This window comes from Papio anubis, chromosome 9 (genome assembly GCF_008728515.1).
Source record: "Papio anubis isolate 15944 chromosome 9, Panubis1.0, whole genome shotgun sequence".
Taxonomy (NCBI): Eukaryota; Metazoa; Chordata; class Mammalia; order Primates; family Cercopithecidae; genus Papio; species Papio anubis.
Window position 1 is genome coordinate 62,986,458 of NC_044984.1, and position 16,613 is coordinate 63,003,070.

General features: G+C 39.1%; 1 protein-coding gene across 5 annotated transcripts in view; it reads left to right on the forward strand.

The window, feature by feature from the left end:
• RAP1B (RAP1B, member of RAS oncogene family) overlaps positions 1-16,613 on the forward strand; it is a 51,308-nt gene that overhangs the window by 32,115 nt on the left and 2,580 nt on the right. For 3 of the 5 annotated variants that reach the window (XM_003906748.3, XM_009181171.2, XM_031650610.1), the window contains exons 2-7: positions 5,933-6,015; positions 7,643-7,711; positions 9,256-9,312; positions 11,444-11,584; positions 14,533-14,676; positions 15,344-15,460. In XM_003906748.3, the coding sequence (XP_003906797.1) occupies positions 5,959-6,015; positions 7,643-7,711; positions 9,256-9,312; positions 11,444-11,584; positions 14,533-14,676; positions 15,344-15,430 (555 nt within the window). In that variant the 5' untranslated portion in view covers positions 5,933-5,958 and the 3' untranslated portion in view covers positions 15,431-15,460. The remainder of the gene's footprint in view (positions 1-5,932; positions 6,016-7,642; positions 7,712-9,255; positions 9,313-11,443; positions 11,585-14,532; positions 14,677-15,343; positions 15,461-16,613) is intronic. The other 2 variants (XM_009181173.2, XM_009181172.2) reach the window with 1 other exon arrangement.

A 16,613-nucleotide genomic window follows, 5' to 3' on the forward strand; every position in this document is an offset into this window, starting at 1 on the left:
AATGGAAAAAGTTGTAGAAGTAATAATAAGTAAACTACTTTTAAACAAATGAGTAAGGTAGTAGGTATTTTGCAAGAAGTAAATAGCCAAGTGTGAAAGCTGTCAGTTACTTTCATCAGTCAGGTTAGTTGTAGTCACAGAAATTTTAGGTGATTATATAAGGAACTCAAATTAGGAATCTTTAAATGTAAATGACCTAATACTAAAAACTACCCCAAAAATATATTCAGATAAATAGCAGAAACATTTATGCATTTGAAAAAATCAGTGCATTCCACAGTTCCTCTGAATCAAAGATAAAAACAAATTAAATCAGTGTAGAAAATACTTTAAGTTTGAACAGTAGTGGAATTTTTAGTATTTTGATAGCTTTCTTTAGAGATTTAATTGATCTTCTTCATCTGTAATATTAGATTGTGTTGGAGAGGCAATGTGAATCATGCATAAAGTTTATAATTGTGTATGTGCCTACTTGATACAGAAATTGCACCTTTTCGCTGATGAAGTATCGTATAGTTGCACTGTTGATAACATTAAGTTCATTTTGCATATATGCTACAGTCTTTTCTGTTTAATGGGTTGAGTAAAATGAAGATCCAGGAGTCCCTCATTAGTTGGTATAATTGGTTAATTCATAGACTAAAGATTAATACAAATGTACCACATTTGCAGATTAATTCATACATAGGCATATTATTGTTAACTAGTAATTCTTAACTGTACAGATAGTTTCAAACTGCATCCAGTTTTTACAAATGCTATTGTTTACAAGGAATACCGTAAAGAGAGCACATGTAAATGAACAAAATCCCATCATTTATGCTGGAAATTCAAACTAGAATGTTACACAGTAGACCAATAGCACCATAATTTTAGGCACAGTATTTAGCCAATATCTCTCATTGCTAACACAGTTTCATTTAACTTGTGTTGCCTTTGACTTCTTGAAGGTTGTTCATTCTAAAATTTCTTTGAGTTTATTTTTCTGTTGATTATAGTTTTTATTTTTCTTCCAAAATCTCTTCACTTTAAATGGTAGTACATGGCAGTAATACCTTCTGATAGTCAGAACTCTTAATAATTTGTAATATCAGGTATTCTGGTATTACTTTGTATCCTCTTTTTGACTTAATCCTTATCTTCTAACTACCTGATGTACAAGTAGTTAAAAATGAGCAAGCTTCTCAGAATATAATCATTTGCTTGTGGCACACCAGTTAAAGTACTAACTTAAGTCCTTTGCTACCTTATTTATCTTTTCATTCTAGATAAACTTTGCTTGCTAATTAATGGTAAATATTGCATTGATGTAAGATAGGTGTTTAAAATGTCAGCATTTACATTGAGTATTTCTTTTCCTATAAAGCACTTAAAATATGTTTAATGTTGTAATTTTCAGTAGTTAAGCATCTCTTAGCCCTTTTTGAGAAGTGTTTTCTGGGAAGTAATTAAGGCTTAAAGAACAGAATTAAACTTTAATTGATTCTTTTATGCTTACCTGCTTATTTCTTTAAAAAGGTACCCTCACCATTAGTTTATTAATCCAAGAAATACTTTTCTCTTCCAACATCAGTGTTTTATAGTTACTCTATGAGTTGAGTGGCTAAACTTGGTATTTTTGAATTTTCTAAAGTCTGCTTCTTAAAAATACCAGTAATTATCAGCATTCTTATTATATAATATTGGGGTAATTATGGAACAACTTCACAATTTCTCTGTTAACTTCAGGTTTTGTTTCATTTGTTGTATATTTTTTTATTTGTTAACAATTGAACTGTCAGAAAAAAATAAGCAAAAGGAAAAGAAAAACAATTCCCTATCCTACCACCTTGTTGTGTATTTTTTTTTCTTTTTTTTTATTCCAGGGAATTGAAATTTATTTTCTATTATACTCTCAAGATTTTTTCAATAATGAGATTCCTCCTAGGCTGTCAAAATTGCAGTCTGCATAACTTGAGGTACAATAGATTTCATTAAGACTTCTGTGATTAGTATTAGCTGTCAGAGATAATGCCAATATTACAGGATTTTTGTTTAGTAATGTGTTTTTTAAATACTTAAAAGAGGGCTATTTCCCAGTCATTATCTCTGAACATTTTTAAATGATTCACAATACTGATGTGTGCACAGCTTTTTGCTTTTTTATATTGACATGGAGGGTTCTTATATGTTTTATTGAGCTATAGATTAAAGAGTCAAGCAGTGGGCGGGGCATGGTGGCTCATGCCTGTAATCCTAGCACTTGAGGAGGCCGAGGCGGGCAAATCACGAGGTCAGGATATGGAGACCAACCTGGCTAACACGGTGAAACCCCATCTCTACTAAAAATAATACATACAGAAAATAAGCCGGGCATGGTGGTAGGGACCTGTAGTCCCAGCTGTTCAGGAGGCTGAAGCAGGAGAATGGTGTGAACCTGGGAGGCGGAGGTTGCATTGAGCTGAGATTGCGCCACTGCACTCCAGCCTGGGTGACAGAGCGAGACTTCGTCTCAAAAAAAAAAAAAAAAGTTGAGCCGTGATTCTTAACTGAAGGAGGAATAGCAGTTCTCTTAGCGTAGTGAGTGGCAGCTCAAACCATTGACATTACTATTATTTTAAAAGTTACTTTTTTTTTTGAGACGGAGTCTTGCTCTGTCGCCCAGGTTGGAGTGCAGTGGTGCGCTCTGGGCTCACTGCAACCTCCCCCTCCTAGGTTCAAGGTATTCTCTTGCCTCAGTTTCCCGAGTAAGTGGGATTACAGGCACGTGCCACCACACCCGGCTAATTTTGTATTTTTAGAGGCTTCACCATGTTGACCAGGCTGGTCTTGAACTTCTGACATCCAGTGATCCAACCGCCTGGGCCTCCCAAAGTGCTGGGATTACAGGCGTGAGCCACCGCGCCCAGCCTAAAATTTATCTTTTGTTGCCCAAGTATGTGCAAGGTGTTGTGTCAGTGACTGAAGAATTACTACATTTGTTTCCTTATTCTTTAATTTATGGAACACATACTTCAGGCACAGTTTCAGGTTCTGGGAATATGGCAGTGAGTAAAACAGACAAAAATCCCTATCCTTATGGAGTTTACATTCTTTTTAATCCGTCTCACAACCTTATCATGTAACTGTTACTATCTTAATTTTACCTGGAAGGAAAGTGAGGCTCTGAAAGGTTTCATGATTTGCCCAAGATTATAGAAAACCACGATTTGAAACTTAGGTACCATTCGCCACTATGCTATGCTGTCAAAATTGTTCCCCCATGGGGTTCTGTGAAAGAGAACAATTAATCTCAATGTCTCAAATAGTAGTTATTATAAATCTCTTTGAAAATCTGATATAACTATTCCCATTTTTAATTGTGCATGAAATTTTAGGGAATTGACATATTTCAAAATGCTCATTCTTAACCTGAACTAAGGACTTCAGGAAAAGAACACTTGAACAGAAAGGTTATGCCTAGAGATCACAAATACACTACACAGATACAGGTGCTACAACTTTTTCCCAGTCCCTACCAGCACTACAAGCCAGTTATGTTGCTTATTGAGCAGAGTTGTCTTTTCTGCAAAACTAGATGCAACCACACCATCCTAAAAACAGGACAATGGCTGTTGCCAGTCAGTCGGAGTTGGCATTCACAATAAAAATCTGTTTGTTATTTCAGTCTTAAAAAAAGTCTTTTAAACAGTGTTTTCAAGACTGGTGTAGTAGAAAGCATAGATTTGAAAAAATATTGATTCAAATCTTGACTATCGTACTGTTGGGGCTTTTTTGTTTTGTTTTGCTCTTTAAGGTAACAAAAATACCCTGATAACATCCCCGAACTGGAAACAATCCAAATTTTCATCAGCTGGTGTGAATGGGTAAAGAAAATGTCATGTATTCGGATGGTATATTTTAATCAATAATAATAAAAGGAGCAAATTACTGATAGATACAATAATATGGATTAACCTGACTCATTCTAGCAACAAATAATAATGCTCATTCATGGATAAATGAAGCAGCTGGGAAAAAGAGTCCCTAATCTCACTAAAGAAGTATAACTCCCACAGCCAACTCAGCCACCTTTGTGAGATAAGAAAATAAAGGCATACGTCTCTTAGAAAACACCTCTGATAAATGTATAGTTTTTATATTCAGTATTTTAAAATTGTAGTTTTTATGTTGTTTCGGTCAGTTGTGTTACATTTGGAGGTTTTAGTGAATATATATAGTTGCGCAGTTGCGCAGCCATCACTACAACCGGTTTTTGGCGTGTTTTGTTTTGTGGGTTTTTTGGTTTTTGTTTTGTTTTGTTTTGTTTTTTTGAGATGGAGTCTCCCACTCTTGCTGGGGCTGGAGTGCAGTGGTGTGATCTCGGCTTACTGCAACCTCTGCCTCTCAGGTTCACGCGATTCTTCTGCCTCAGCCTCCGGAATACCTGGGATTACAGGTGCCCACCACCACGCCCTGCTAATTTTTTGTATTTTTAGTAGAAGTGGGGTTTCACCATATTGTCCAGGCTGGTCGCAAACTCCTGACCTCGTGATCTGCCCGCCTTGGCCTCCCAAAGTGCTGGGATTACAGGCGTAGTCCAGCCCACTACAACCAGTTTTTAGAACACTTCCATCACCCCCAAAAGGTTTCCTGTGACTATATGTAGTCAGTCCCACTCCCACCCCCATTGGAGGAAGGGTGGAGAATTGGATGCTCATATTACCCTTGGAGCAGCAAAATTGAACAGATTTGGGGTTATTGTACTTCCATTTCTTTTTTTTTTTTTTTTTTTTTTGAGACAGAGTCTGGCTGTGTCGCCCAGGCTGGAGTGCAGTGGCCGGATCTCAGCTCAATGCAAGCACCGCCTCCCGAGCTTAAACCATTCTCCTACCTCAGCCTCCGGAGTAGCTAGGACTACAGGCGCCCGCCACGTCGCCCGGCTAGTTTCTGTATTTTTTTTTTTTTAGTAGAGACGGGGTTTCAACGTGTTAGCCAGGATGGTCTCGATCTCCTGACCTCATGATCCACCCATCTCGGCCTCCCAAAGTGCTGGGATTACAGGCTTGAGCCACCGTGCCCGGCCTGTACTTCCATTTCTTAGTGAATGTGCAACATCAGTTTCTCCTGTGGCTCCGTTTGTACAAGTAGCTTCATCTGTAGGTTTTCATTTCTTCAAAAACAAAGACCCTTTTATTTAGTTTTTTCTAGCTTGTTTGTAAGACTGAAAATCTCAACCATTGTAGATTTTTTCAGATTACCAATTTTCCATTTTAAGTTTCCTATTTCAGACCTGAACCCATATACAAAAAGAAAGGCCATCTCTTTACTTTAGCTATTGGGTCTGTGCCAGAATACTTTTGAAAATTTCCTTAAATCAATTTTTATTTTGTATCCCATTAAATCTTTTTTTTTTTTTTTTGAGACAGGAATCTCACTGCGTTGCCCAGGCTGGAGCCCAGTGGCGTGATCTCAGCTCACTGCAACCTCCGCCTCCCAGGTTCAAGCAATTTTCATGCCTCAGCTTTGCGAGCAGTTGGGATTACAGGCATGTGCCACCACACTCGGCTAATTTTTGTCTTTTTTTTTTTGTAGAGACAGGGTTTTGCAGCTGGGTATGGTGGCTCACGCCTGTAATCCCAGCACTTTGGGAGGCCGAGGCGGGTGGATCATGAGGTCAAGAGATTGAGACCATCCTGGCCAACGTGGTGAAGCGCCCCCCCCCCCCCCAAAAAAAAGGGTTTTGCTATGGTGGCCAGGCTGGTCTTGAACTCCTGATATCAAGTGATTCTGTAGTTTTCTTCTACCTCTGAGCATCTTTTAGTAAGTCTGCTCATAGGGTGCTCTGTATTTGTGTTGTATAGTAATCATTTTAAATAAATCTATTTTCCTGAATGTTTTATTTCTGTGAAAAGCACAGGAATACAAAACTTTACTTAGAATTCTTTTTTTTTTTTTTTTTTCCTTTAATAAGGTACTAGATTTTGACAAGCCTGCATCATGCGTGAGTATAAGCTAGTCGTTCTTGGCTCAGGAGGCGTTGGAAAGTCTGCTTTGGTAAGTCATTCTTACTTTACCTAAGCCTTTCACTCCGAGACGTTCTTTTTCTGTTGAGTTTTAGGTTTTGATAAGTCTTTGTTAAGATAAAATCCCTTAATGACTTTAGAAGCAATGTAATATTTTTCTTGTAATTTTACTCAACTTTTAATTATATCTGGGTGGATCATATTCTCTCTGGAACATTGACTCCAGAATGACACGAATTATGCTGGAATACAGTTTGAGCTAAGCACAGAGATTGAGAGCATACAAATATGTGTCTTTTTGCATTTGCATTTCAGAGGCAGGTAGAATAAGTTTTGGTCTTTTTATTTTTATTTGTTTTCAGACAAGGTCTCACTCTGTTGCCCAGGCTAGGGGTCAGGTGATCTCAGCCTCCTGAATGCTTGGGACTACAGGCAGGCATGTGCCTTCATGCCAGGCTGATTTTTAAAGATTTTTGTAGAGATGGTGTCTTGCTGTATTGCTCAGGCTGGTCTTAAACTCCTGGCCTCAAGTAATCCACCTTTGCCTCCCAAAGTGCTGGAATTACAGGTATAAATCACCATGCCTGGCTTGCTTTTTCTTCTTACAAATAGTCTTACCCTATACATTTTATGTTAGAAAATATCAAAGCTTATAAAAAGTCTTCTTCAAATATTACGTTTGACTGTCCAGTTTTACATTATTATTTTAATGGCCATGTTTTCTGCATCAAGGAATGGTGTAGGAAGCATAACTCGGTAATGAGGGTTGGGAAAGGGGAAAAACGTAGGGAAAATAATTTGATGAATAGTTCAGAGCTTAGCAAAGCCTCACAAGCAAATAGATTGACCTTCTGCCTCACTCATAAGATAAACCATCTTGGCCACTTAGAAAGGCCACCTAGCTGAGAATTGACATGCTTGGAACAAACGGAGAAGTATATACGATATGAAATGAACTGCTTTTTCAATTTGTATCCAAAGTGATGGGGAGGTCAGTTGATTGTGCATGTATGTGTGTATACATAACATAAAATTAGTCAATTTCTAATTTAAAATTCAAATTTAAGCTCTTAAGACTGAAACAACACCGGCACGGTGGCTCACACCTGTAATCCCAACACTTTCGGAGGCCGAGGCGGGCAGATCACCTGAGGTCAGGAGTTCTAAAGCAGCCTGGCCAATATAGTGAAACCCCATCTCTACTAAAAATACAAAAATTAGCCAGATGTGGTGGTGCATGCCTATAATCCCAGCTACTTGGGAGGCTGATGTGGGAGAATGGCCTGAACCCAGGAGGCGGAGGTTGCAGTGAGCCAAGATTGTGTCACTGCACTCCAGCGTGGGAGACAGAGCAAGACTCTGTCTCAAAGAAAAAAAATGAAAGAATAAAAGACTGAAACAAGAGACATTTAAAATTTTTAAATATATGATCTCTAAATTTAGAATTACCCAATAAGGAGCATAGTGATTATTTATTTAAAAATAATAAAACAGCTTTCTGAGGTAATTTTCTTACCAAATATATACATTCAAATGTAGTATTGGCTGTGGTTTTTTTCACCGATGGTGTAACTCCCTGTGTGAAATCAGTTTACAATTTAAAGATTGAATGTACTCTTTTCTTTAGAAGTATAATGGTTTCTTAATTTTTTTTTCAGACTGTACAGTTTGTTCAAGGAATTTTTGTAGAAAAATATGATCCTACGATAGAAGATTCTTATAGAAAGGTATATATTACTTTGGAAGGCCTTTTGCTTTTGATTTTAATATAAATATTTTAGCTGTATAATTATTGAATGTTTTGTACAAAGTAGGATGGAGGCAGAGTTAATTTATAAAATTAGTGGGAAAAGTTTACAATTACTTTCTGGCATTGCATATTTACCAGTTTAAGAGGATCATAAACCCTCATACTCTCACATATTCACAGAATTTTAAGTTTATCCTGACCCTAAAGTTGTAATTTGACACGCAAACTTTAAAGCATGCCATCCATTTCAAGTAGTAGCCCCATGTTACTTCCTATCCCCTACCTAGCAAGACTGATTACTCTCAAGCTCCCTTCTTTTTAACCTAGAAATTGGTGGACACAAGTCTTCCTAAGCTTTCTACTTACTAACCTCTTGAGAAAGTGCCACCACTCACAATATGGGTTGAATATCCCTTATCCGAAATACCTGGGACCAGAAGTGTTTTCAGATTTCAGATTATTTTCTGATTTTAAAATATTTGTATATACATAATGAAATAGAATGGGACCCATGCCTAAACAATTCATGGTTTCATATACACCTTATACACATAATCTTATGTAATATTTTTAATATTCTTATGCATGAAGCAAAGTTTTGGCTGCATTTTGACTGTGACTGGTCACATGAGCTCATGTGTGGAATTTTCCACTTGTAGCATGATGTTCCACACATGGCTCAAAAAGTTTTGGATTTGGAACATTGCAATTTTTGAATTTTTAGATTAGGAATGCTCAGCCTATAGTAAGGTGAATTCCTGTGACCACTAACATTATGTGACAATAAAACAATGTGTAGACATTTTTAACATAGTAGGGAAAGAGGTATTTCCCAGCTTTTATGAAGCAACTAACCTGGCCCTGCTGTTGTACAAATACTGTGTTTCCGTTCCTCCCTCCATGTCCACAGTCTACCAAAAAAACTGGAAACTTTTTTGCACCCCAGCTGTGAGACAGTAATACTCTTTTCTTTCTATATCTAATTCTAAATACCTATTTTTCCCTAGGAAATATTAGATGGAAAGGGGTAACAGGGATATATGTGCAATTTATTTAATAGCTGTGGCTCTGCTTCCTTAATACCAGAAATCTTGTTCCAGTATGGTGAGGGCATATAGTTACCTAGAGAAATGAGGTATATCGAAAGTATCATGGGAGAATTGAGATAGATTACTTACGATATTGTTGGAACTATTGCTGGTTTTGTTTATTTATTTGAGCTATTTTGAAACTATTTTTTCTCTAGAATTAAGTGCTGAGAGATCATATTGAGACTGGATCTTGTAGGTTTCCCTGTGTTGACTTGAGAACACATGGCTTTTGAACCCGATTACAATTTGGGGGTCTTTGAATCTTGATTACTTAGCTATTTTTCCTCCTGCTTTGTTGAAGTATTGCTTGATACTAATTTGTAAAGTTGTTATAATCTGTGTATCTTATTTTTGATACATTAGCTTTTTTGTGTATATTAAGGTAGTCTTACATTTAAAAAATGAACATGTATTTTAATTTTTCTACCAGCAAGTTGAAGTAGATGCACAACAGTGTATGCTTGAAATCTTGGATACTGCAGGAACGGTAGGTAAAACTAAATATCAAAGTATATGCACCGTTTGTACAGTATTGACTTCATAAATGCTAGTACTCTACAGACAAATATTAGTTAAGCTTATTTAAAAGTACTGCTTGCAGCTGGTCGTAGTGGCTCACACCTCTGATCCCAGCACTTTGGGATGCCAAGGTTGCCAGATCACTTGAGGTCAGGAGTTCAAGACCAGCCTGGCCAACATGGCTAAACCCCGTCTTTACTAAAAATATAAAAATTAGCCGGGCATGGTGGAACATGCCTGTAATCCCAGCTACTCAGGAGGCTGAGGCAGGAGAATCTCTTGAACCCAGGAGACAGAGGTTGCAGTGAGCTAAGACTGTGGAGACTGTGCCACTACACTCCAGCCTGGGTGACAGAGCAAGACTGTGTCTCAAAAAAAAAAATAAGAGTACTGGTTGCTAAACTTTAAATCTTTTTGTTGTTGTTGTTCTGTTGAATTCTTAGTTTTATATTGGCCGGGCGCAGTAGCTCACGCCTGTAATCCCAGCACTTTGGGAGGCCAAGGTGGGTGGATCACTTAAGGTGAGGAGTTCGAGACCAGCCTGGCCAACACAGTGAAACCCCATATCTACTAAAAATATTAAAAAATTAGCCGAGTGTGGTGGTACACACCTGTAATCCCAGTTACTCGGGAGGCTGAGGCAGGAGAATAGCTTGAACCCAGGAGGCGGAGGTTGCAGTAAGCCAAGATCGCGCCACTGCAGTCCAGCCTGGGCAATAAAGCAAGACTCCGTCTCAAAAACAAAACAAAACAAAAGTATATTGCACTTTTTGTAATTGCAGTGGGTCATTTAAAAGTTTAGAAAATGTGTTAGAAGGAAAATTTTCAGTCTCACTAGTACTTTTAAAACAATATATTACCATATTTCAAATAATACAGGCATACATTCATTCCTCAGCAGCTGTGTGAAATATTTTGATTGAGGCTGGGTGCGATGACTCACGCCTTGTAATCCCAGCACTTTGGGAGGCCAAAGTGGGCGGATCGCCTGAGGTCAGGAGTTCGAAGACCAGCCTGGCCAACATGGTGAAACCCCGTCTCTATTAAAATACAAAAATTAGCCAGATGCAGTGGCAGGCACCTGTAGTCCCAGCTACTCAGGAGGCTGAGGCAGGAGAATCGCTTGAACCTTGGAGGTAGAGGTTGCAGTGAGCTGATAACGCACCACTGCACTCCAGCTTGGGTGACAGAGCGAGTCTCCATCTCAAAAGAAAAAGAAATATTTTGATTGGTATCTGTTCTCCTTCCAGGTATTTATAGACAAACTAGATTTGTAGGTATGTGAAGAGGAAGGGAAGATTTGTTCTTGGTGTATGGTATTCATTCAGCTAATGTTTGAATACTTGATACATGTCAGGCACTGTGTTCTTACCTTCGAATGCTCTCAGTCTAGCGAAGAAAAAGTAGTATGGGAAAATGGGATGGTGTAGATCATGCTGATGGAGCCCTACAGAACTACAGTATTTGAGTCATAGCTGTATAGATTAACTTGGCTGATACAGTTGAGGTGCTCTTACACATTATGATGTATTTTAAAAGCTGCCTTTAGTAACTTTTGGGGACGGGATATTTCTGTTGCACTTGAGTATATTTTTTTATATATAAATCTACTTTGGTGTATGATTTTTAAATAAGAAACCTATTTCTGGCCAGGTGTGATGGCTCACGCCTGTAAATCCTAGCACTTTGGGAGGCTGAGATGGGCAGATCACGAGATCAGGAGATGGAGACCATCCTGGCCAACATGGTGAAACCCCATCTCTACCAAAATACAATAGCCGGGCGTGGTGGCACCCGCCTATAGTCCCAGCTACTCTAGAGGCTGAGGCAGAGGAATCACTTGAACCCGGGAGGCAGAGGTTACAGTGAGCTGAGATCGCGCCACTGCACTCCAGCCCGGTGACAGAGCAAGACTCTGTCTCCAAAAAAAGGAACTAAAATGCCAGGTTTTCAAATAGTATTTTGTCATAGATTGTAATTTTAACAAAGTTACATAATACTACAATATTCTTCATTGAGCTATAATTATAGACTTCGAAATTGTAAAAATAACTGTCAAAACATTCTTGTTTTTTAACGTCCCTTTCTTTCTATTGTAGGAACAATTTACAGCAATGAGGGATTTGTACATGAAAAATGGACAAGGATTTGCATTAGTTTATTCCATCACAGCACAGTCCACATTTAACGATTTACAAGACCTGAGAGAACAGATTCTTCGAGTTAAAGACACTGATGATGTAAGCTGACTTCCTAATAAATATATTTTATTTCAAAACTCTGATTATAATTGTATAAGTCTAAATTTAAATTCATTTTAAAGCTCATGTATTTTGGTGGGGAGGGGGGTGTTGGTTTTTTTATACTTTTTCCTTGAAAGGCAAAAATACCCATACATGTTTTCAAATATATATAATGTGGAAAGTGAGAAATTTCCTCATTTGCCATTATCCTGTGAAAATTAAATGTTACACCCTTCCTTCTTTTTTTTTTCTTTGAGACACAGTCTCGCTCTGTCGCCCAGGCTGGAGTGCAGTGGCCCGATAGCTCCGCCTCCCGGGTTCCCGCCATTCTGCTGCCGCAGCCTCCCAGGGTAGTTGGGACTACAGGTGCCCGCCACCATGCCCAGCTAATTTTTTGTATTTTTAGTAGAGGCAGGGTTTCACCATGTTAGCCAGGATGGTCTCGATCTCCTGACCTTGTGATCCACCCGCCTCAGCCTCCCAAAGTGCTGGGATTACATGATCCACTGCCTCTGGCCTTTTTTTTTATTTTTATTTTATGAGACAGAGTTTCACTCTGTCTCCAGGCTGGAGTGTCACTCTGTCACCAGGCTGGAGTGCAGTGGCGCAGTCTGGGCTCACTGCATCATCCACCTTACTGGGTTCAAGCAGTTCTCCTGCCTCAGCCTCCTGAGTAGCTGGGACGAAGGCGCATGCCACTATACCTGGCTAATTTTTGTGTTTTTGGTAGAGACGGGGTTTCACCATGTTGGTCAGGATGGTCTCCTGACCTCAGGTGATCCACCCACCTCGGCTTCCCAAAGTGCTGGGATTACAGGCATGAGCCACTGTGCCCGGACAATAATAATAATAATAATTTTTAAAGAAAGGCGCCGGGCGCGGTGGCTCAAGCCTGTAATCCCAGCACTTTGGGAGGCTGAGACAGGCGGATCACGAGGTCAGGAGATCGAGACCAGCCTGGCTAACACGGTGAAACCCCGTCTCTACTAAAAAAAAATACAAAAAACTAGCCGGGCGAGGTGGCAGGTGCCTGTAGTCCCAACTACTCGGGAGGCTGAGGCAGGAGAATGGCGTAGACCTGGGAGGCGGAGCTTGCAGTGAGCTGAGATCCGGCCACTGCACTCCAGCCTGGGCGACAGAGCCAGATTCCGACTCAAAAAAAAAAAAAGAAAGAAAAAAGAAAAGAAAGGCAACAAATACATTAGATTCTAACATTATTAATTTAGGTGCCCCTTCAGAGTCTACCATAATGGAGTTTAGTTCCTCATCACACTAAATACAGCAGTGGTTCTCAAAATTGATTTTGCATCAGAATCACCTGTAGGACCAGTTAAAACATAGATGGCTGGGCTGAGATCTCAGAACTTGTGATTCAGTAGGTCAGCAGTAGGGCCCAAGAATTTGCATTTTTAACAAGTTTCGAGGTGGTGTTGGTGATGCTGATCTGGATACCGTAAGAACTAGGTTGGGCATGGTAGCTCACACCTCTAATCCCAGCACTTTGGGAGGCAAAGGCAGGTAGATCCTCTGAGCTCAGGAGTTCAAGACTTCCCTGGGCAACACAGCAAAACCCCACCTCTACCAGAAATTTAAAAAAAAAAAAAAAAAAAGCCGGCGTGGTGGCGTGTGCCTGTGGTCCCAGCTACTTGGGAGGCTGAGGTGGAACAATTGCTTAAGCCTGGGAGGTAGAGGGTTGGCAGTGCGCCCAGATCACATCACTGCACTCCAACCAGGGTGACAGAGTGAGACCCTGTCTCAAAATAAATAAATGAGACTCGTTGTACTGCAGTTTAATTATAGCAAATATTGTGAGAGCTGGGAGACACCCATGGTAAATACTGTTATTTTCTGGACTTCTGAAACAAGGGAATTTGGGGGGACCCTACATAATTACAGCAACCTCAGGGAACATTTTTTAATTTGTAAATCCATTTAATAAGTGGTCTTGATTTTTAGTAAATTAAGTTTGAGTGGTTTTTTGGGGTTTTTTGTTTTTGAGACGGAGTCTTGCCCTGTCGCCCAGGCTGGAGTGCAATGGCACGACCTCGGCTCACTGCAACCTCTGCCACCCAAGTTCAAGCAATTCTCCTGTGTCAGCCTCCCAAGTAGCTGGGATTACAGACTTGTGTTACCACACCCGGCTAATTTTTGTATTTTTAGTAGAGACAGGGTTTCGCCCTGTTGGCCAGGCTGGTCTCCAGCTCCTGACCTCAGGTGATCCACCTGCCTCGGCCTCCCAGAGTGCTAGGATTACAAGCGTGAGCCACTGTGTCCGGCCTTGATTGGGTTTTTTAATACAAGACTTTGAGAAATTAAAAATTCTGCTTTGGGGGCCTTCCAAATTTCTCCTTTTCGTGTTGTGCAACTGAGAATGCTGAGTTTAATAAATGCACGTCAGGAATCCAGAAAACTTGAAGTTGATTCCACACCCTTTAGAGAAACATTTTTAAATGCTGAAATATATTAGATTTTCACAATAACACCGTTTTGTACTTCCTTTTAAAAAGTTTATGTTTTGCTTAGTATAATTAGTTATAAGTTCATTATGATACAATTTTAAGGTTTTTTCCCCCATCTCTCATAACAGGATCATAGCTTGTTTTCTCAAAATTTTATGTAAAAGTGTCTTATTTAGGTCTATATTGACTAGGTTGTGTTCTTTTTACTTAACATATGAGAGTTTTCTTTCTTTCTCTCTTCCCTTTGGAGTTATTGTTTGACATCTCCATGAAAAGAGAAGGCAGTGGAGATAATTGACATCAAAGTTAATACTTATGTTTATGTTACAGATTAAATTATTAAGGCTGTAAATTTTATTATACATTATTTTTTTCTGTGGCATTATATGAAAAGTAATTCTTAGATTTGACTCTTAGAATTCTTTTTATTTCAATTCATATAGCATATTTACTTATTTGTTTTTACTCTCACAAATGTATTTTTAGGTTCCAATGATTCTTGTTGGTAATAAGTGTGACTTGGAAGATGAAAGAGTTGTAGGAAAGGAACAAGGTCAAAATCTAGCAAGACAATGGAACAACTGTGCATTCTTAGAATCTTCTGCAAAATCAAAAATAAATGTTAATGAGGTATGGTCAAATATACTTACAGTGGCTCTTTATTTGAAGTACAACATTGAAGATGAACAGAAAATGTCTTAACCCCAACTTAATATGTACTCAGGGTACATAATGATGTTACAGGACAAAAAAAAAAAAAAAAAACACCTCTTATGTTAAATGTATCCATGTAGTAAATAAACAACAATACTATTTCAGTCTCTATTAAATACTTGTACATTGATATGTACCATGAAAAAGGAAGACTGGACAGAAAATACAGGGATAGGGAAGACAGATTAAGACTTCAGGTATATGAAGGATGTTATGAAAAAAATAGAGACTAAAATGCCAAAAGGCATGCATGGTTCTTGAAAGGCTCCAAGTCATGTTGTAGAGCAAAAACTTACAGTTTTTAAAAGGAGTTTTTCTTTGTGTGATGGTAAATGTTCTAATTGAACTAAGTTAAGGTGTCTGCAACTCCTTCAATTAAGTATTTTAAGGAGCACAATATTAACACTCCCCAAAAAATTTGAGCTTGGCAGTTATAACACCTGATTTTATTCTCATTCCTTAGCTGAACAATTCTGGGGATTAATTTATATCCATGGAAATTTCTGTTTTTTCAATTAACTTTTTTATTTTTGCGGGGGGAGGTGTTCCGCCTGTAAATTAAAACAAATTAATGTATTTGCAGATCTTTTATGACCTAGTGCGGCAAATTAACAGAAAAACTCCAGTGCCTGGGAAGGCTCGCAAAAAGTCATCATGTCAGCTGCTTTAATATACTAAATGCATTGTAGCTCTGAGCCAGGTATGTTCACTTATCTTTCCTCTAACTTTTAATCACTCAACCTTATTAAGGGCACTCTGTCATGAAAGCAAGTATAGAATTCTTTTTGTTGGTTCTGAAAAATAAATGGTTTATTTTTATAAGATATCCATGAGTTAGTATGCTATCTTATTAATTAAAATATTTACCTATCATCATGAGTAAAGTATTCTTTTTGTTTTTGAGATGGAGTTTCGCTCTGTCACCCAGGCTGGAGTGCAGTGGCGCAGTCTCAGCTCACTGCAACCTCCGCCTCACAGGTTCAAGCAATTCTTCTGCCTCAGCCTCCCGAGTAGCTGGGATCACAGGCATGTGCCACCATGCCTGGCTAATTTTTGTATTTTTAGTAGAGACGGGGTTTCTCCGTGTTGGTCAGGCTAGTCTTGAACTCCTGACCTCAAGTGATCCACCCACCTTGGCCTCCCAAAGTGCTGGGCCACCACACCTGACTAAGTGAATATTCTACATAAGTTCATTCTGTATACTGGTTGGTGCTGGCAATACAGTGGTGAACAAGACCAGCCTTCTCTCCTTGACTCTTAATTACTTTAAGCTAATTCAGGTATACTGAACGAGAAAGACAGTTAATTGCAAAACATGATAAATTCTGTATTAAAATAAATACAGGGTAGTGTTGCTAATAAAAACCCCTAACATGGCCAAGTACAGCAGTTCATGCCTATATTCCTAGAACTTTGGGAGGCTGAGGCAGGATTGCTAGAGGCAAGGAGTCGAAGATCAGTTTGGGCAACATAGCTAGACCCCATCCCTAATTTATTTATTTATTTATATGTATTTATTTATTTTTGAGACAGAGTCTTGCTCTGTCGCCATGCTGGAGTGCAGTGGTGCAATCTCAGCTCACTGCAACCTTCGCCTCCTGGGTTCAAGCAATTCTCCTGCCTCAGCCTCCCGAGTAGCTGGGATTACAGGCATGTGCCACCATGCCCAGCCAACCCCATCCCTAATTTAAAACACACACACACACATGCACCCCCCCCCCACCCCTGAGATGTTCATCATGCGCCAGTCACTTTTTCCTGTTCAACTTTTAAGTTCCAGGGTACATGTGCAGGATGTGCAGGTTTGTTACATAGGTAAACGTGTACCATAGGGGTTTGCTGCACAGATCTCT